This window comes from Scyliorhinus torazame, chromosome 19 (assembly GCF_047496885.1).
Source record: "Scyliorhinus torazame isolate Kashiwa2021f chromosome 19, sScyTor2.1, whole genome shotgun sequence".
Lineage (NCBI taxonomy): Eukaryota > Metazoa > Chordata > Chondrichthyes > Carcharhiniformes > Scyliorhinidae > Scyliorhinus > Scyliorhinus torazame.
The window spans coordinates 28,884,233-28,905,243 of NC_092725.1; the positions used below are offsets into that span (position 1 = coordinate 28,884,233).

The 21,011-nt window shown below is 59.8% G+C and overlaps 1 protein-coding gene across 1 annotated transcript in view; it reads right to left on the bottom strand.

The window, feature by feature from the left end:
• Positions 1-21,011, bottom strand: part of LOC140395882 (tumor necrosis factor receptor superfamily member 12A-like) — a 51,472-nt gene that overhangs the window by 5,124 nt on the left and 25,337 nt on the right. Inside the window, exons 2-3 of the mRNA XM_072483953.1 lie at positions 16,033-16,164; positions 2,185-2,319 (exon numbers count right to left, since the gene is read on the bottom strand). Coding sequence (XP_072340054.1) covers positions 2,185-2,319; positions 16,033-16,164 — 267 coding nt within the window. The remainder of the gene's footprint in view (positions 1-2,184; positions 2,320-16,032; positions 16,165-21,011) is intronic.

The window sequence follows — 21,011 nt, forward strand, 5'->3', positions numbered from 1 at the left end:
ACCCCGTGCTGTACCTGTCCTGGGAGTGTTTGATGGGGACAGTGTCGAGGGAGCTTTACTCTGTATCTAATCCCCGTGCTGTACCTGTCCTGGGAGTGTTTGATGGGGACAGTGTAGAGGGAGCTTTACTCTGTATCTAACCCCGTGCTGTACCTGTCCTGGGAGTGTTTGATGGGGACAGTGTAGAGGGAGCTTTACTCTGTATCTAACCACGTGCTGTACCTGTCCTGGGAGTGTTTGATGGGGACAGTGTAGAGGGAGCTTTACTCAGTATCTAACCCCGTGCTGTACCTGTCCTGGGAGTGTTTGATGGGGACAGTGTCGAGGGAGCTTTACTCTGTATCTAACCCCGTGCTGTACCTGTCCTGGGAGTGTTTGATGGGGACAGTGTCGATGGAGATTTACTCTGTATGTAACCCCATGCTGTACCTGTCCTGGGAGTGTTTGATGGGGACAGTGCAGAGGGAGCTTTACTCTGTATCTAACCCCGTGCTGTACCTGTCCTGGGAGTGTTTGATGGGGACAGTGTAGAGGGAGCTTTACTCTGTATCTAACCCCGTGCTGTACCTGTCCTGGGAGTGTTTGATGGGGACAGTGTAGAGGGAGCTTTACTCTGTATCTAACCACGTGCTGTACCTGTCCTGGGAGTGTTTGATGGGGACAGTCTAGAGGGAGCTTTACTCAGTATCTAACCCCGTGCTGTACCTGTCCTGGGAGTGTTTGATGGGGACAGTGTCGAGGGAGCTTTACTCTGTATCTAACCCCGTGCTGTACCTGTCCTGGGTGTGTTTGATGGGGACAGTGTAGAGGGAGCTTTACTCTGTATCTAACCACGTGCTGTACCTGTCCTGGGAGTGTTTGATGGGGACAGTGTAGAGGGAGCTTTACTCTGTATCTAACCCCGTGCTGTACCTGTCCTGGGAGTGTTTGATGGGGACAGTGTAGAGGGAGCTTTACTCTGTATCTAACCCCGTGCTGTACCTGTCCTGGGAGTGTTTGATGGGGACAGTGTAGAGGGAGCATTACTCTGTATCTAACCCCGTGCTGTACCTGTCCCGGGAGTGTTTGATGGGGACAGTGTAGAGGGAGCTTTACTCTGTATCTAACCCCGTGCTGTGCCTGTCCTGGGAGTGATTGATGGGGACAGTGTAGAGGGAGCTTTACTCTGTATCTAACCCCGTGCTGTACCTGTCCTGGGAGTGTTTGATGGGGACAGTGTAGAGGGAGCTTTACTCTGTATCTAATCCCGTGCTGTACCTGTCCCGGGAGTGTTTGATGGGGACAGTGTAGAGGGAGCTTTACTCTGTATCTAACCCCGTGCTGTACCTGTCCTGGGAGTGTTTGATGGGGACAGTGTAGAGGGAGCTTTACTCTGTATCTAATCCCGTGCTGTACCTGTCCCGGGAGTGTTTGATGGGGACAGTGTAGAGGGAGCTTTACTCTGTATCTAATCCCGTGCTGTACCTGTCCCGGGAGTGTTTGATGGGGACAGTGTAGCGGGAGCTTTACTCTGTATCTAACCCCGTGCTGTCCCTGTCCTGGGAATGTTTGATGGGGACAGTGTAGAGGGAGCTTTACTCTGTATCTAACCCCGTGCTGTACCTGTCCTGGGAGTGTTTGATGGGGACAGTGTAGAGGGGGCTTTACTCTGTATCTAAGCCTGTGCTGTCCCTGTCCTGGGAGTGTTTGATGGGGACAGCGTAGAGAGAGCTTTACTCTGTATCTAACCCTGTGCTGTGCCTGTCCTGGGAGTGTTTGATGGGGACAGTGTAGAGGGAGCTTTAATCTGTATCTAACCATGTGCTGTACCTGTCCTGGGAGTGTTTGATGGGGACAGCGTAGAGAGAGCTTTACTCTGTATCTAACCCTGTGCTGTGCCTGTCCTGGGAGTGTTTGATGGGCTCAGTGTAGAGGGAGCTTTACTCTGTATCTAACCCCGTGCTGTACCTGTCCTGGGAGTGTTTGATGGGGACATTGTCGAGAGAGCTTTACTCTGTATCTAACCCCGTGCTGTACCTGTCCTGGGAGTGTTTGATGGGGACAGTGCAGAGGGAGCTTTACTCTGTATCTAACCCCATGCTGTACCTGTCCTGGGTGTGTTTGATGGGGACAGTGTCGAGGGAGCTTTACTCTGTATCTAACCCCGTGCTGTACCTGTCCTGGGAGTGTTTGATGGGAACTTACTGGAAAATGTTTTCTTTCTCAAATTCCTGTGGAGAATGACAGCCAGTGAGATACACAGCATGACCAGAGCTCCGGCAATCCCCACGATAATGAAGGTCAGTGTTGGTAGGGTCACGATCTCCGGCCTTTTGGTTGCTGTGTAGGTGGCAACCAGGACACAACACATAAAAAATGAAATGTTATTAGTTACACACACTGTGCTCCCTCAGTACTGACCCTCTGACAGTGCGGCGCTCCCTCAGTACTGACCCTCTGACAGTGCGGCGCTCCCTCAGTACTGACCGTCCGACAGTGCGGCACTCCCTCAGTACTGACCCTCCGACAGTGCGGCGCTCCCTCAGCACTGACCCTCCGACAGTGCGGCACTCCCTCAGTACTCCCCCTCCGACAGTGCGGCGCTCCCTCAGCACTGACCCTCCGACAGTGCAGCACTCCCTCAGTACTGACCCTCCGACAGTGCTGCGCTCCCTCAGTACTGACCCTCCGACAGTGCGGCGCTCCCTCAGCACTGACCCTCCGACAGTGCGGCGCTCCCTCAGTACTGACCCTCTGACAGTGCGGCGCTCCCTCAGCACTGACCCTCCGACAGTGCGGCGCTCCCTCAGTACTGACCCTCCGACAGTGCGGCGCTCCCTCAGCACTGACCCTCCGACAGTGCGGCGCTCCCTCAGCACTGTTAAATGTTATTAGTTACACACACTTACGTATCAATCAGCAAAGATCTGTTCCTCGTATTAAATTTAATTCACTTGAGATATTATTTTATGGAGACAATGCAGTTTTGGGAACAGCATTGAGGTAAACCAGAAGACCAGATAAAGGTTCAAATTCCAGCCCTGTATCATTTATCACTTAAATTCAATCAATGAAATCATTAATAATAACGCTAATCTCAGTACTGCTAAACAGAAAACTTTCATTGATTATTGTAAAAAAAAGTCTGGTTCATTAAGTCAGGACCATTTATAGTGAGATGCTCCCTCAGTACTGACCCTCTGACAGTGCGGCGCTCCCTCAGTACTGACCGTCCGACAGTGCGGAGCTCCCTCAGTACTGACCCTCTGACAGTGCGGCGCTCCCTCAGCACTGACCCTCCGACAGTGTGGCGCTCCCTCAGTACTGACCCTCCGACAGTGTGGCGCTCCCTCAGTACTGACCCTCCGACAGTGCGACGCTCCCTCAGCACTGACCCTCCGACAGTGCGACGCTCCCTCAGCACTGACCCTCCGACAGTGTGGCGCTCCCTCAGTACTGACCCTCCGACAGTGCGGTGCTCCCTCAGTACTGACCCTCTGACAGTGGGCCGCTCCCTCAGCACTGACCCTCCGACAGTGCGTTGCTCCCTCAGTACTGACCCTCCGACAGTGCGGCGCTCCCTCAGCACTGACCCTCTCATAGTGCGGCACTCCCTCAGTACTGACCCTCGGACAATGTGGCACTCCCTCAGTACTGACTCTCCGACAGTGCGGCACTCCCTCAGTACTGACACTCCAACAGTGCGGCGCTCCCTCAGTATTGATTCTCCGACAGTGCGGCACTCCCTCAGTACTGACCCTCTGACAGTGCGATGCTCCCTCAGCACTGATCCTTAGACAGTGCGGCGCTCCCTCAGTATTGACCCTTAGAAAGTGCTGCTCTCCCTCAGTACTGACCCTCCGACAGTGCGGCGCTCCCTCAGTATTGACCCTCAGACAGTGCGGCGCTCACTCAGTACTGACCCTCCGACAGTGCGGCGCTCCCTCAGTATTGACCGTCTGACAGTGCGATGCTCCCTCAGCACTGACCCTTCGACAGTGCGGCACTCCCTCAGTATTGACCCTCTGACAGTGCGATGCTCCCTCAGCACTGATCCTTAGACAGTGCGGCGCTCCCTCAGTATTGACCCTTAGAAAGTGCGGCTCTCCCTCAGTACTGACCCTCTGACAGGGCAGCACTCCCTCAGTATTGACCCTCAGACAGTGCGGCGCTCCCTCAGTACTGACCCTCCAACAGTGCGGCGCTTCCTCAGTATTGACCATCAGACAGTGCGGCACTCCCTCAGTATTGACTCTCCGTCAGTGCGGCGCTCCCTCAGCACTGACCCTCACACAGTGCGGCGCTCCCTCAGCGTTGACCCTCCCACAGTGCGGCGCTCCCTCAGCACTGACCCTCCCACAGTGCGGCGCTCCCTAGTACTGACACTCCGAAAGTGCGGCACTCCCTCAGCACTGACCCTCCGACAGTGCGGCATTCCCTCAGTATTGACCCTCCGACAGTGCGATGCTCCCTCAGCACTGACCCTTCGACTGTGCAGCACACCCTCAGTACTGACCCTCTGACAGTGCAGCGTTCCCTCAGTACTGACCCTTCGACAGTGCAGTGCTCCCTCAGTACTGACCCTCCGAAAGTGCACCACTCCCTCAGCACTGACCCTCCGACAGTGCAGCACTCCCTCAGCACTGACCCTCCGACAGTGCGATGTTCCCTCAGCACTGATCCTCCGACAGTGTAGCGCTCCCTCAGCACTGACCCTCCGACAGTGCACCACTCCCTCAGCACTGACCCTCCGACAGTGCAGCACTCCCTCAGCACTGACCCTCCGACAGTGCGATGCTCCCTCAGCACTGACCCTCCGACAGTGCGGTACTCCCTCAGTACTGAGCGTCCGACAGTGCAGCACTCCCTCAGCACTGACCCTCCGACATTGCGATGCTCCCTCAGCACTGACCCTCCGACATTGCGATGCTCCCTCAGCACTGACCCTCCGACAGTGCGGCACTCCCTCAGTACTGAGCGTCCGACAGTGTGGCACTCCCTCAGCACTGACCCTCTGACAGTGCGGCGCTCCCTCAGTATTGACCCTCCGACAGTGCGGCTCTCCCTCAGCACTGACCCTCTGACAGTGCGGCGCTCCCTCAGCACTGACCCTCCGACAGTGCGGCGCTCCCTCAGCACTGACCCTCCGACAGGGCGGCACTCGCTCAGCACTGACCCTCCGACAGTGCGGTGCTCCCTCAGCACTGACCCTCCGACAGTGCGGTGCTCCCTCAGCACTGACTCTCATACAGTGCGGCTCTCCCTCAGCACTGACCCTCTGACAGTGCGCCGCTCCCTCAGCACTGACCCTCCGACAGTGCGGCGCTCCCTCAGTATTGACCCTCTGACAGTGCGATGCTCCCTCAGCACTGACCCTTCGACAGTGCGGCACTCCCTCAGTATTGACCCTCTGACAGTGCGATGCTCCCTCAGCACTGATCCTTAGACAGTGCGGCGCTCCCTCAGTATTGACCCTTAGAAAGTGCGGCTCTCCCTCAGTACTGACCCTCTGACAGGGCAGCACTCCCTCAGTATTGACCCTCAGACAGTGCGGCGCTCCCTCAGTACTGACCCTCCAACAGTGCGGCGCTCCCTCAGTATTGACCATCAGACAGTGCGGCACTCCCTCAGTATTGACTCTCCGTCAGTGCGGCGCTCCCTCAGCACTGACCCTCACACAGTGCGGCGCTCCCTCAGCACTGACCCTCCCACAGTGCGGCGCTCCCAGTACTGACCCTCCGAAAGTGCGGCACTCCCTCAGCACTGACCCTCCGACAGAGCGGCATTCCCTCAGTATTGACCCTCCGACAGTGCGATGCTCCCTCAGCACTGACCCTTCGACAGTGCAGCACTCCCTCAGTACTGACCCTCTGACAGTGCAGCGCTCCCTCAGTACTGACCCTTCGACAGTGCAGCACTCCCTCAGTACTGACCCTCTGACAGTGCAGCGCTCCCTCAGTACTGACCCTTCGACAGTGCTGTGCTCCCTCAGTACTGACCCTCCGAAAGTGCACCACTCCCTCAGCACTGACCCTCCGACAGTGCAGCACTCCCTCAGCACTGACCCTCCGACAGTGCGATGTTCCCTCAGCACTGATCCTCCGACAGTGTAGCGCTCCCTCAGCACTGACCCTCCGACAGTGCGATGCTCCCTCAGCACTGACCCTCCGACAGTGCGGCACTCCCTCAGTACTGAGCGTCCGACAGTGCAGCACTCCCTCAGCACTGACCCTCCGACAGTGCGATGCTCCCTCAGCACTGACCCTCCGACATTGAGATGCTCCCTCAGCACTGACCCTCCGACAGTGCGGCACTCCCTCAGTACGGAGCGTCCGACAGTGTGGCACTCCCTCAGCACTGACCCTCTGACAGTGCGGCGCTCCCTCAGCACTGACCCTCCGACAGTGCGGCGCTCCCTCAGCACTGACCCTCCGACAGTGCAGCACTCCCTCAGCACTGACCCTCCGACAGTGCGATGCTCCCTCAGCACTGACCCCCCGACAGTGCGGCACTCCCTCAGTACTGAGCGTCCGACAGTGCAGCACTCCCTCAGCACTGACCCTCCGACAGTGCGATGCTCCCTCAGCACTGACCCTCCGACATTGCGATGCTCCCTCAGCACTGACCCTCCGACAGTGCGGCACTCCCTCAGTACGGAGCGTCCGACAGTGTGGCACTCCCTCAGCACTGACCCTCTGACAGTGCGGCGCTCCCTCAGTATTGACCCTCCGACAGAGCGGCTCTCCCTCAGCACTGACCCTCTGACAGTGCGGCGCTCCCTCAGCACTGACCCTCCGACAGTGCGGCGCTCCCTCAGCACTGACCCTCCGACAGTGCGGCACTCCCTCAGCACTGACCCTCCGACAGTGCGGTGCTCCCCCAGCACTGACACTCCGACAGTGCGGTGTTCCCTCAGCACTGACCCTCATACAGTGCGGCTCTCCCTCAGCACTGACCCTCTGACAGTGCGCCGCTCCCTCAGCACTGACCCTCCGATAGTGCGGCGCTCCCTCAGCACTGACCCTCCGACAGTGCGGTACTCCCTCAGTACTGAACCTCCGACAGTGCGGTACTCCCTCAGTACTGACCACCCGACAGTGCGCACCTCTGCACTGACCCTCTGACAGTGCGGTACTCCCTCAGTACTGACCCTCCAACAGTGCGGTACTCCCTCTGCACTGACCCTCCGACAGTGCGGCGCTCCCTCAGCACTGACCCTGCAACAGTGCAGTGCTCCCTCAGTACTGACCCTCCGACAGTGCAGCGCTCCCTCGGTACTGACCCTCTGACAGTGCGGCGCTCCCTCAGCACTGACCCTCTGACAGTGCGGCGCTCCCTCAGCACTGACCCTCCGACAGTGCAGCGCTCCCTCAGTACTGACCCTCCGACAGTGCGGCGCTCCCTCAGTACTGACCCTCCAACAGTGCGGCGCTCGCTCAGCATTGACCCTCTGACAGTCCGGCGCTCCCTCAGCATTGACCCTCTGACAGAGCGGCACTCCCTCAGCACTGACACTCCGATGGTGCGGCGCTCCCACAGAACTGACCCTCCGACAATGTGGCGCTCCCTCAGTACTGACCCTCTGATTGTGCGGCGCTCCCTCAGCACTGACCCACTGACAGTGTGGCGCTCCCTCAGTACTGACCATCCGACAGTGCGGCGCTCCCTCAGTACTGACCCTCCGACAGTGCGACGCTCCCTCAGTACTGACCCTCTGACAGTGCAGCACTCCCTCAGTATTGACCCTCCGACAGTGTGGAGCACACTCAGTACTGACCCTCCGACAGTGCGGCTCTCCCTCAGCACTGACCGTCTGACAGTGCGGCGCTCCCTCAGCACTGACCCTCCGACAGTGCGGCGCTCCCTCAGCACTGACCCTCCGACAGTGCGGCACTCCCTCAGCACTGACCCTCCGACAGTGCGGTGCTCCCTCAGCACTGACCCTCATACAGTGCGGCTCTCCCTCAGCACTGACCCTCTGACAGTGCGGCGCTCCCTCAGCACTGACCCTCCGACAGTGCGGCGCTCCCTCAGCACTGACCCTCCGACAGTGCGGTACTCCCTCAGTACTGACCCTCCGACAGTGCGGTACTCCCTCAGTACTGACCACCCGACTGTGCGCACCTCTGCACTGACCCTCTGACAGTGCGGTACTCCCTCAGTACTGACCCTCCAACAGTGCGGTACTCCCTCAGCACTGACCCTCCGACAGTGCAGCACTCCCTCTGTACTGACCCTTCGACAGTGCGGCGCTCCCTCAGCACTGACCCTCTGACAGTGCGGCACTCCCTCAGCACTGACACTCCGACAGTGCGATGCTCCCTCAGCACTGACCCTCCGACAGTGCGATGCTCCCTCAGCACTGACCCTCCGACAGTGCAGCACTCCCTCTGTACTGACCCTCCGACAGTGCGATGCTCCCTCAGTACTGACCCTCTGACAGTGCGGCACTCTTTCAGTATTGGCCCTCTGACAGTGCGGTGCTCCCTCAGTACTGACCCTCCGACAGTGTGGCACTCCCTCAGTACTGACCCTCCGACAGTGTGGCACTCTTTCAGTATTGGCCCTCTGACAGTGCGGCGCTCCCTCAGTACTGACCCTCCGACAGTGCGATGCTCCCTCAGTACTGACCCTCTGACAGTGCGGCACTCTTTCAGTATTGGCCCTCTGACAGTGCGGCGCTCCCTCAGTACTGACCCTCCGACAGTGCGGCACTCCCTCAGTACGGAGCGTCCGACAGTGTGGCACTCCCTCAGCACTGACCCTCTGACAGTGCGGCGCTCCCTCAGTATTGACCCTCCGACAGTGCGGCTCTCCCTCAGCACTGACCCTCTGACAGTGCGGCGCTCCCTCAGCACTGACCCTCCGACAGTGCGGCGCTCCCTCAGCACTGACCCTCCGACAGTGCAGCACTCCCTCAGCACTGACCCTCCGACAGTGCGATGCTCCCTCAGCACTGACCCCCCGACAGTGCGGCACTCCCTCAGTACTGAGCGTCCGACAGTGCAGCACTCCCTCAGCACTGACCCTCCGACAGTGCGATGCTCCCTCAGCACTGACCCTCCGACATTGCGATGCTCCCTCAGCACTGACCCTCCGACAGTGCGGCACTCCCTCAGTACGGAGCGTCCGACAGTGTGGCACTCCCTCAGCACTGACCCTCTGACAGTGCGGCGCTCCCTCAGTATTGACCCTCCGACAGAGCGGCTCTCCCTCAGCACTGACCCTCTGACAGTGCGGCGCTCCCTCAGCACTGACCCTCCGACAGTGCGGCGCTCCCTCAGCACTGACCCTCCGACAGTGCGGCACTCCCTCAGCACTGACCCTCCGACAGTGCGGTGCTCCCCCAGCACTGACACTCCGACAGTGCGGTGTTCCCTCAGCACTGACCCTCATACAGTGCGGCTCTCCCTCAGCACTGACCCTCTGACAGTGCGCCGCTCCCTCAGCACTGACCCTCCGATAGTGCGGCGCTCCCTCAGCACTGACCCTCCGACAGTGCGGTACTCCCTCAGTACTGAACCTCCGACAGTGCGGTACTCCCTCAGTACTGACCACCCGACAGTGCGCACCTCTGCACTGACCCTCTGACAGTGCGGTACTCCCTCAGTACTGACCCTCCAACAGTGCGGTACTCCCTCTGCACTGACCCTCCGACAGTGCGGCGCTCCCTCAGCACTGACCCTGCAACAGTGCAGTGCTCCCTCAGTACTGACCCTCCGACAGTGCAGCGCTCCCTCGGTACTGACCCTCTGACAGTGCGGCGCTCCCTCAGCACTGACCCTCTGACAGTGCGGCGCTCCCTCAGCACTGACCCTCCGACAGTGCAGCGCTCCCTCAGTACTGACCCTCCGACAGTGCGGCGCTCCCTCAGTACTGACCCTCCAACAGTGCGGCGCTCGCTCAGCATTGACCCTCTGACAGTCCGGCGCTCCCTCAGCATTGACCCTCTGACAGAGCGGCACTCCCTCAGCACTGACACTCCGATGGTGCGGCGCTCCCACAGAACTGACCCTCCGACAATGTGGCGCTCCCTCAGTACTGACCCTCTGATTGTGCGGCGCTCCCTCAGCACTGACCCACTGACAGTGTGGCGCTCCCTCAGTACTGACCATCCGACAGTGCGGCGCTCCCTCAGTACTGACCCTCCGACAGTGCGACGCTCCCTCAGTACTGACCCTCTGACAGTGCAGCACTCCCTCAGTATTGACCCTCCGACAGTGTGGAGCACACTCAGTACTGACCCTCCGACAGTGCGGCTCTCCCTCAGCACTGACCGTCTGACAGTGCGGCGCTCCCTCAGCACTGACCCTCCGACAGTGCGGCGCTCCCTCAGCACTGACCCTCCGACAGTGCGGCACTCCCTCAGCACTGACCCTCCGACAGTGCGGTGCTCCCTCAGCACTGACCCTCATACAGTGCGGCTCTCCCTCAGCACTGACCCTCTGACAGTGCGGCGCTCCCTCAGCACTGACCCTCCGACAGTGCGGCGCTCCCTCAGCACTGACCCTCCGACAGTGCGGTACTCCCTCAGTACTGACCCTCCGACAGTGCGGTACTCCCTCAGTACTGACCACCCGACTGTGCGCACCTCTGCACTGACCCTCTGACAGTGCGGTACTCCCTCAGTACTGACCCTCCAACAGTGCGGTACTCCCTCAGCACTGACCCTCCGACAGTGCAGCACTCCCTCTGTACTGACCCTTCGACAGTGCGGCGCTCCCTCAGCACTGACCCTCTGACAGTGCGGCACTCCCTCAGCACTGACACTCCGACAGTGCGATGCTCCCTCAGCACTGACCCTCCGACAGTGCGATGCTCCCTCAGCACTGACCCTCCGACAGTGCAGCACTCCCTCTGTACTGACCCTCCGACAGTGCGATGCTCCCTCAGTACTGACCCTCTGACAGTGCGGCACTCTTTCAGTATTGGCCCTCTGACAGTGCGGTGCTCCCTCAGTACTGACCCTCCGACAGTGTGGCACTCCCTCAGTACTGACCCTCCGACAGTGTGGCACTCTTTCAGTATTGGCCCTCTGACAGTGCGGCGCTCCCTCAGTACTGACCCTCCGACAGTGCGATGCTCCCTCAGTACTGACCCTCTGACAGTGCGGCACTCTTTCAGTATTGGCCCTCTGACAGTGCGGCGCTCCCTCAGTACTGACCCTCCGACAGTGCGGCACTCCCTCAGTACGGAGCGTCCGACAGTGTGGCACTCCCTCAGCACTGACCCTCTGACAGTGCGGCGCTCCCTCAGTATTGACCCTCCGACAGTGCGGCTCTCCCTCAGCACTGACCCTCTGACAGTGCGGCGCTCCCTCAGCACTGACCCTCCGACAGTGCGGCGCTCCCTCAGCACTGACCCTCCGACAGTGCAGCACTCCCTCAGCACTGACCCTCCGACAGTGCGATGCTCCCTCAGCACTGACCCTCCGACAGTGCGGCACTCCCTCAGTACTGAGCGTCCGACAGTGCAGCACTCCCTCAGCACTGACCCTCCGACAGTGCGATGCTCCCTCAGCACTGACCCTCCGACATTGCGATACTCCCTCAGCACTGACCCTCCGACAGTGCGTCACTCCCTCAGTACGGAGCGTCCGACAGTGTGGCACTCCCTCAGCACTGACCCTCTGACAGTGCGGCGCTCCCTCAGTATTGACCCTCCGACAGTGCGGCTCTCCCTCAGCACTGACCCTCTGACAGTGCGGCGCTCCCTCAGCACTGACCCTCCGACAGTGCGGCGCTCCCTCAGCACTGACCCTCCGACAGTGCGGCACTCCCTCAGCACTGACCCTCCGACAGTGCGGTGCTCCCCCAGCACTGACCCTCCGACAGTGCGGTGCTCCCTCAGCACTGACCCTCATACAGTGCGGCTCTCCCTCAGCACTGACCCTCTGACAGTGCGCCGCTCCCTCAGCACTGACCCTCCGATAGTGCGGCGCTCCCTCAGCACTGACCCTCCGACAGTGCGGTACTCCCTCAGTACTGACCCTCCGACAGTGCGGTACTCCCTCAGTACTGACCACCCGACAGTGCGCACCTCTGCACTGACCCTCTGACAGTGCGGTACTCCCTCAGTACTGACCCTCCAACAGTGCGGTACTCCCTCTGCACTGACCCTCCGACAGTGCGGCGCTCCCTCAGCACTGACCCTGCAACAGTGCAGTGCTCCCTCAGTACTGACCCTCCGACAGTGCAGCGCTCCCTCGGTACTGACCCTCTGACAGTGCGGCGCTCCCTCAGCACTGACCCTCTGACAGTGCGGCGCTCCCTCAGCACTGACCCTCCGACAGTGCAGCGCTCCCTCAGTACTGACCCTCCGACAGTGCGGCGCTCCCTCAGTACTGACCCTCCAACAGTGCGGCGCTCGCTCAGCATTGACCCTCTGACAGTCCGGCGCTCCCTCAGCATTGACCCTCTGACAGAGCGGCACTCCCTCAGCACTGACACTCCGATGGTGCGGCGCTCCCACAGAACTGACCCTCCGACAATGTGGCGCTCCCTCAGTACTGACCCTCTGATTGTGCGGCGCTCCCTCAGCACTGACCCTCTGACAGTGTGGCGCTCCCTCAGTACTGACCATCCGACAGTGCGGCGCTCCCTCAGTACTGACCCTCCGACAGTGCGACGCTCCCTCAGTACTGACCCTCTGACAGTGCAGCACTCCCTCAGTATTGACCCTCCGACAGTGTGGAGCACACTCAGTACTGACCCTCCGACAGTGCGGCTCTCCCTCAGCACTGACCCTCTGACAGTGCGGCGCTCCCTCAGCACTGACCCTCCGACAGTGCGGCGCTCCCTCAGCACTGACCCTCCGACAGTGCGGCACTCCCTCAGCACTGACCCTCCGACAGTGCGGTGCTCCCTCAGCACTGACCCTCATACAGTGCGGCTCTCCCTCAGCACTGACCCTCTGACAGTGCGGCGCTCCCTCAGCACTGACCCTCCGACAGTGCGGCGCTCCCTCAGCACTGACCCTCCGACAGTGCGGTACTCCCTCAGTACTGACCCTCCGACAGTGCGGTACTCCCTCAGTACTGACCACCCGACTGTGCGCACCTCTGCACTGACCCTCTGACAGTGCGGTACTCCCTCAGTACTGACCCTCCAACAGTGCGGTACTCCCTCAGCACTGACCCTCCGACAGTGCAGCACTCCCTCTGTACTGACCCTTCGACAGTGCGGCGCTCCCTCAGCACTGACCCTCTGACAGTGCGGCACTCCCTCAGCATTGACCCTCCGACAGTGCGATGCTCCCTCAGCACTGACCCTCCGACAGTGCGATGCTCCCTCAGCACTGACCCTCCGACAGTGCAGCACTCCCTCTGTACTGACCCTCCGACAGTGCGATGCTCCCTCAGTACTGACCCTCTGACAGTGCGGCACTCTTTCAGTATTGGCCCTCTGACATTGCGGTGCTCCCTCAGTACTGACCCTCCGACAGTGTGGCACTCCCTCAGTACTGACCCTCCGACAGTGTGGCACTCTTTGAGTATTGGCCCTCTGACAGTGCGGCGCTCCCTCAGTACTTACCCTCCGACAGTGCGATGCTCCCTCAGTACTGACCCTCTGACAGTGCGGCATTCTTTCAGTATTGGCCCTCTGACAGTGCGGCGCTCCCTCAGTACTGACCCTCCGACAGTGCGGCGCTCCCTCAGTACTGACCCTCCGACAGTGTGGCACTCCCTCAGCACTGTCACTCCGACAGTGCGGCGGTCCCTCAGCACTGACCCTCCGACAGTGCGGTGCTCCCTCAGTACTGACCCTCCGACAGTGCAGCGCTCCCTCAGTACTGACCCTCCGACAGTGTAGCGCTCCCTCAGCATTGATCCTACGACAGTGCGGCGCTCGCTCATCATTGACCCTCTGACAGTCCGGCGCTCTCTCAGCATTGAGCCTCCGACAGTGCGGTACTCCCTCAGCACTGACACTCCGACGGTGCGGTGCTCCCCCAGCTGAACCTCCGACAGTGCGGCGCTCCCTCTGCACTGACCCTCTGACAGTGCGGCGCTCCCTCAGTATTGACCCTCTGACAGTGCAGAGCTCACTCAGCACTGACCCTCTGACAGTGCGATGCTCCCTCAGTACTGACCCTCCGACAGTGCGGCGCTCCCTCAGAAATGACCCTCCGACAGTGCGGCGCTCCCTCTGCACTGACCCTCTGACAGTGCGGCGCTCCCACAGTACTGACCCTCTGACAGTGTGGCGCTTCCTCAGCACTGACCCTCTGACAGTGTGGCGCTCCCTCAGTACTGACTCTCAGACAGTGCGACGCTCCCTCAGTACTGACCCTCCTACAGTGCGGCGCTCCCTCAGTACTGACCCTCCGACAGTGCGGTACTCCCACAGTACTGACCCTCCGACAGTGCGGCGCTCCCTCAGTACTGACCATCCGACAGTGCGGCACACCCTCTGCACTGACCCTCTGACAGTGCGGCGCTCCCTCAGACCTGACCCTCTGACATTGCGGCACTCCCTCAGCCCTGACCCTCCGACAGTGCTGCGCTCCCTCAGCACTGACCCTGCAACATTGCAGAGATCCCTCAGTACTGACCCTCTGACAGTGCGGTGCTCCCTCTGCATTGACCGTCCGACAGAACGGCTCTCCCTCAGTACTGACCCTCCGACATAGCGGCTCTCCCTCAGTACTGACCCTCCGACAGTGCGGCACTCCCTCAGTACTGACCCTCTGACAGTGCGGTGCTCCCTCAGTACTGACCCTCCGCTAGTGCGGCGCTCCCTCAGTACTGACCCTCCAACAGTGCGTTGCTCCCTCTGTACTGACCCTCTGACAGTGCGGTGCTCCCTCAGTACTGACCCTCCGCGAGTGCGGCGCTCCCTCAGTACTGACCCTCCAACAGTGCGGTGCTCCCTCAATACTGACCCTCTGAGAATGTGGCGCTCCCTCAGTACTGACCCTCTGACAGTGCGGTGCTCCCTCAGTACTGACCATCCAACAGTGCGGTGCTCCCTCAGTACTGACCCTCTGACAGTGCGGTGCTCACTCAGTACTGACCCTCCACGAGTGCGGCGCTCCCTCAGCACTGACCCTCCAACAGTGCGGTGCTCCCTCAATATTGACCCTCTGAGAATGTGGCGCTCCCTCAGCACTGACCCTCCGACAGTGCGGCACTCCCTCAGTACTGACCCTCTGACTGTGCAGCACTCCCTCAATACTGACCCTCTGACAGTGCGGCATTCCCTCAGTTCTGACCCTCTGACAGTGCGGCATTCCCTCAGTACTGACCCTCCGACAGTGCGGCATTCCCTCAGTTCTCACCCTCTGACAGTGCGGTGCTCCCTCTGCATTGACCGTCCGACAAACGGCTCTCCCTCAGTACTGACCCTCTGACAGTGCGGTGCTCCCTCAGTACTGACCCTCCGCGAGTGCGGCGCTCCCTCAGTACTGACCCTCCAACAGTGCGGTGCTCCCTCAGTACTGACCCTCTGACAGTGCGGTGCTCCCTCAGTACTGACCCTCCGACAGTGCGGCACTCCCTCAGTACTGACCCTCTGACAGTGCGGCACTCCCTCAGTACTGACCCTCTGACAGTGCAGCACTCCCTCAGTACTGTCCCTCTGACAGTGCGGTGCTCCCTCAATACTGACCCTCTGAGAATGTGGCGCTCCCTCAGTACTGACCCTCCGACAGTGCGGCACTCCCTCAGTACTGACCCTCCGACAGTGCGGCACTCCCTCAATACTGACCCTCTGACAGTGCGGCGCTCCCTCAGCACTGACCCTCCGACAGTGCGGCACTCCCTCAGTACTGACCCTCCGACAGTGCGGCACTCCCTCAATACTGACCCTCTGACAGTGCGGCGCTCCCTCAGCACTGACCCTCCGACAGTGCGGCGCTCCCTCAGTACTAACCCTCCGACAGTGCGGCACTCCCTCAGTACTGACCCTCCGACAGTGCGGCACTCCCTCAATACTGACCCTCTGACAGTGCGGCGCTCCCTCAGTACTGACCCTCCGACAGTGCGGCGCTCCCTCTGTCCCAGCTGTCTATTTACCGGAAGTATGTAGAGTGATGTTCTAATACTCAACCTACTCGTCCCCGGAGTTGTGTTTGAGGAGCTGCAGAGGTTGCAGGATGGGGTGTGTGGGAATAGAGTGCAGATCCCACAGTCCAGGCACGTGTCCAGGTCCGAGTTCCACACTTGTCCCAGGGGACAGCCCATAGCTGTGGGTCAAACAGACGCAGTTAGAAATACGCTAATGTTGCCAGAGTTTGGGTGGGAGAGGGGAGGTTTGAGGACATCTATAAAGAACTGGTGGGGTCATAGGAAACACAGACCGAGGAACTGAATCACAAATGGGAAGAGGAGCTCGGAGGAAAGTTAGAGGATGGTCTATGGGCGGAGACGTTGAGGAGAGTCAACGCCTCCACTTTATGCGCCAGGCTCAGCCTGATACAATACAAGGTTGTTCACCGGGCCCACATGACAGTGGCCCGGATGAGCAGGTTCTTTGGGGTGGAAGATAGGTGCGCAAGGTGCGCGGACTAGTGAACCATGTCCACATGTTCTGGGCCAGTCCGAAGCTCAGGGGATTTTGGGAGGGGCTTGCGGACGTCATACCCGCTCGACTTCTTTCGAGAAAGTTAACCGTCGGCAGAGAGGTTGGGGGGGTTTAGTTTCGATGAGTGTGTAAGAAAGGTGGGACCTGTGAGGGAGGAAGACGGGGCGGGATTCTCCAACCCCCCCGCTGGCCGAAGAATCACCGGGGGTCGGCGTGAATCCCGCCCCCGCCGTCCTCCGAATTCTCCGCCCCCCCAAAAAATCACCCCGGCGTGAATCGTGCCGCCTGCCTCAGCGAATGGTGGGGACCGGCGCGACCCAATGGGCCCCGGGGCTGCCTGAATTCTCCGGCCCGCGATGGGCCGAAGTCCCGCCCGTTATTTGCCAGTCCCGCCGGCGTACATTGGAGTAGGTCCCTTGCTGGCGGGACTTGGCAGCGCGTGCGGCCTCCGGGGTTCTCAGGGGGGCATCTGGCCCCGGGTGGTGCCCCCAAGGTGGCCTGGCCCGCGATCGGGGCCCACCGATCCGCGGGGGTGCCTGTGCCGTGGGGGCACTCTATTCCTCCACCATGGCCGATGCGGAGACGAACACTCCCGCGCATTCGCCGGGATGACGCCAGCACACGCTGTCGCTCCCGCGCATGCGCCAACTCGGCTCCGGTTGGCGTGGTGCCGGCTGGCGGGGCGCAAACCACTCCGAGGCGGGCCTAGCCCCTGAAGCCTTCCCCTCCCCCACTGCCCCAAGGCCCTCAAACGCTGCCTGGGGTTCTTCTCATACTACTCGGCCTGGACTTCCAGTGCAACCTCCAGAGCCTAACCCTCAAATTCGGCGGGCCCCTATCACCCCTCACTGTGTGCAGCCTCGCGACCCTAAAGGTCGACCCGCCTTCCCTCTTTGCCAATCTAATCCCGGATTGCAAGCCCGTCGCCACCAGGAGCAGACGGAACAGCGCCCAGGACAGGACCTTCATCAGGTCCGAGGTCCAGCGGCTGCTGCGGGAGGGGGTCATCGAGGCCAGCAACAGCCCCTGGAGAGCCCAAGTGGTAGTAGTTAAAACTGGGGAGAAACACAGGATGGTCGTTGACTACAGTCAGACCATCAATCGGTACACGCAGCTCGACGCGTACCCCCTCCCACGCATATCTGATATGGTCAATCAGATTGCACAGGACCGGGTCTTCTCAACGGTGGACCTCAAATCCGCCTACCACCAGCTCCCCAACCGTAAAGCGGACCGTCCATACACCGCCTTCGAGGCAGACGGTCGCCTCTATCACTTCCTCAGGGTTCCCTTCAACGTCACCAACGGGTCTGCCAAAGGGAGATGGACCGAATGGTCGACCGGTACGGGCTGCGGGCCACCTTCCCGTACCTAGACAACGTCACCATCTGCGGCCACGATCAGCAGGACCACGATGCCAACCTTGCCAAATTTTTCCACGCCGCCACTTTCCTAAACCTCACCTACAACAAGGAGAAGTGCGTGTTCAGCACGAACCGCTTAGCCATCCTCGGCTATGTGGTACAGAATGGAGTTCTGGGGCCCGATCCCGAACGCATGCGCCCCCTCATGGAGCTCCCCCTCCCCCACTGCCCCAAGGCCCTCAAACGCTGCCTGGGGTTCTTCTCGTACTACACCCAGTGGGTCCCAAACTATGCAGACAAGGCCCGCCCACTCACACAGTCCACCCATTTTCCCCTGACGGCTGAGGCTGAACAGGCCTTCGCCCGTATCAGAGCCAATATCGTCAAGGCCGGGTAGACGAGAGCTGCCCTTTCAAGTAGAGAGCAACGCATCAGACGTCGCTCTGGCCGCCACCCTCAACCAGGCAGGCAGGCCCGTGGCATTCTTCTCCCGCACTCTTCATGCCTCCGAAATTAGGCACTCCTCCATCGAAAAAGAGGCCCAAGCTATCGTTGAGGCTGTGCAGCATTGGAGGCATTACCTGGCCGGCAGGAGATTCACCTTCCTCACTGACCAACGATCGGTAGCCTTCATGTTCAATAACACACAGCGGGGCAAGATCAAAAACTCTTGAGGTGGAGGATCGAGCTCTCCACCTATCGCCCCGACAAACTCAACGAGCCCCCAGGCGCCCTATCCCGAGGTACATGTGCCAGCGCACAGGTAGACCGACTCCGGGCCCTGCACGACAGCCTTTGTCACCCGGGAGTCACACGGTTGTACCATTTCATAAAGGCCCGCAATCTGCCCTACTCCGTCGAGGAAGTACGGACAGTCACCAGGGACTGCCAGGTCTGTGCGGAGTGCAAGCCGCACTTCTACCGGCCGGGCCGTGCGTGCCTGGTGAAGGCCTCTTGCCCCTTAGAACGCCTCAGCGTGGATTTCAAAGGGCCCCTCCCCTCCACCGACCGAAACACGTATGTTCTCAGTGTGCTCGATGAGTACTCCAGATTCCCCTTCGCCATCCCATGCCCCGATATGACGTCTGCCACCGTCATCAAGGCCGTCAACACCATCTTCGCTCTGTTCGGCTTCCCCGTCAGTGACAGGGGATCCCCATTCATGAGCGATGAGCTGCGTCAGTTCCTGCTCAGCAGGGGTATCGCCTCCAGCAGGACGACCAGCTATAACCCCCGGGGAAACGGACAGGTAGAGAGGGAGAACGGGACGGTCTGGAGGGCCGTCCAACTGGCCCTATGGTCCAGGAACCTCCCGGCCTCCCGCTGGCAGGAGGTCCTCCCTGATGCACTGCACTCCATTCAGTCACGGCTGTGCACCGCCACTAACAACACACCCATGAGCGTTTCTTTGCCTTCCCCAGGAAGCCCACATCCGGGGTGTCGCTCCCAACTTGGCTCGCAGCTCCAGGACCCGTCCTTCTCCGTCGGCACGTCCGACTCCACAAGGCGGACCCCTTGGTGGAGAGGGTGCAGTTGCTCCATGCGAACCCGCAGTGTGCCTACGTGGTGTACCCCGATGGCCGCCAGGATACTGTCTCCCTCAGGGACCTGGCACCAGCAGGTTCCCCACACACACCCCCCCCCCCCCCCCCCCGGCCCGGCTCCACCCCCCCCCTCCCCCGGCGCTCCCAGCATTAACCCCACCAGGACCATCCGTCCTGCCCCTGCCCACGCCCGAGGATGAAGAGGATTTTGGCACGCTTCCGGAGTCACTGAAGACCAGACCAGCATCGGTATCGCCGCCACCACTGCGTCGCTCCCAGCGGCACAACAAGGCCCCGGACCGGTTAAACATCTAACTGGTCCGCCGGACTTCAAAACACATTTTGTTTCTGATCAAATACTGTAAATATAAATTCTGCGCTGTATATAGTTCTCCACCACCCCCGCCAGACTCAATTTTAACAAGGGGTGAATGTGGTAAATCACTGTTGCTCCTATATTAGGTAATGTAAGGTAGGACCTGTACTACAGGTTCGCCGGTAGTCCCTGCCTGCTGGCTCTGCCCAGTAGACGGAGTATAAATATGCGTGTCCTCCATTCAGCAGCCATTTCGCTAGCTGCTGTGGGAGGCCACACATCTTAGAGCAATAAAGCCTCAGTTGCATCCAACTCTCGTCTTTGTTCAATTGATCGTGCCTCAGTCTCTCTCTCTTCTCTGTCTCTCTTTCTCCCTGTCTCTCTCTCTCTCTGGCTCCCTTTTTCTCAATCTCCCTCTCCCTCTATCTTTCCCTGTCTCTCTCTCTCTCACTCAGTCCCTCTGTGTATGTCTCTCTCTTTTCTCTCAGTCGCTTTCTGCCTCGCTCTCTCCATTACTGTGTCTTTCTCTGTCTCTGTCTCACTCTCCATCTCTCTCTCTTTGTATCTCTCTCTGTGTCTCTATCCTCTCTTTCTCTCGCTCTCCTGTTTCTCTCCCTCCATCTCTCTGTCTCTCTTTCTCTCTGTCTATATCTTCTATCTCTGTCTCTCTCTCCTTCCTCGCTGTCTCTCTCTCTCCTCTATCCCCCTCTCCCTCCTCTAAACCCCGTCTCTCTCTTCTGTTTCACTCCATCTCTCGCTCTCTTCGTCTCTCACTTTCTGTCTCTCTCTTCTCTGTCTCTGTCTGACTTTCTCTACTCTGTCTCTCTCTTTCCCTGTCTCTCTCTCCCTCTGACTCTCTCTCTGTGTCTCTCTCTCTATCTCTCTCTGCCTCTCTCTCTCTGTGTCGCTCTCTGTGTGTCTCTCTCTCTGTCTCTCTCCCTCTGTCTCTCTCCCTCTGTCTCTCTACCTCTCTCTCCCTGTCTTTCTCTGTCTCTCTCTCTCTCTCTATTTCTGTGTCTCTCTCTGTGTCTGTCTGTCTGTCTCTCTCTCTCTCTGTCTCTGTCTCTCTCTCACTGTCTCTCTCTCTCTCTCTCAGTCAGTCTCTCTCTCTCTGTCAGTCTCTCTCTCTGTCTCTCTCTCTCTGTATCTCTCTGTCTCTCTCTCTCTCTCTGTCTCTCTCTCTCTGTCAGTCTCTCTGTCTCTCTGTATCTCTCTGTCTCTCTCTCTCTCTGTCTCTCTCTCTCTCAATCAGTCTCTCTCTTTCTGTCTCTCTCTCTCTGTCTCT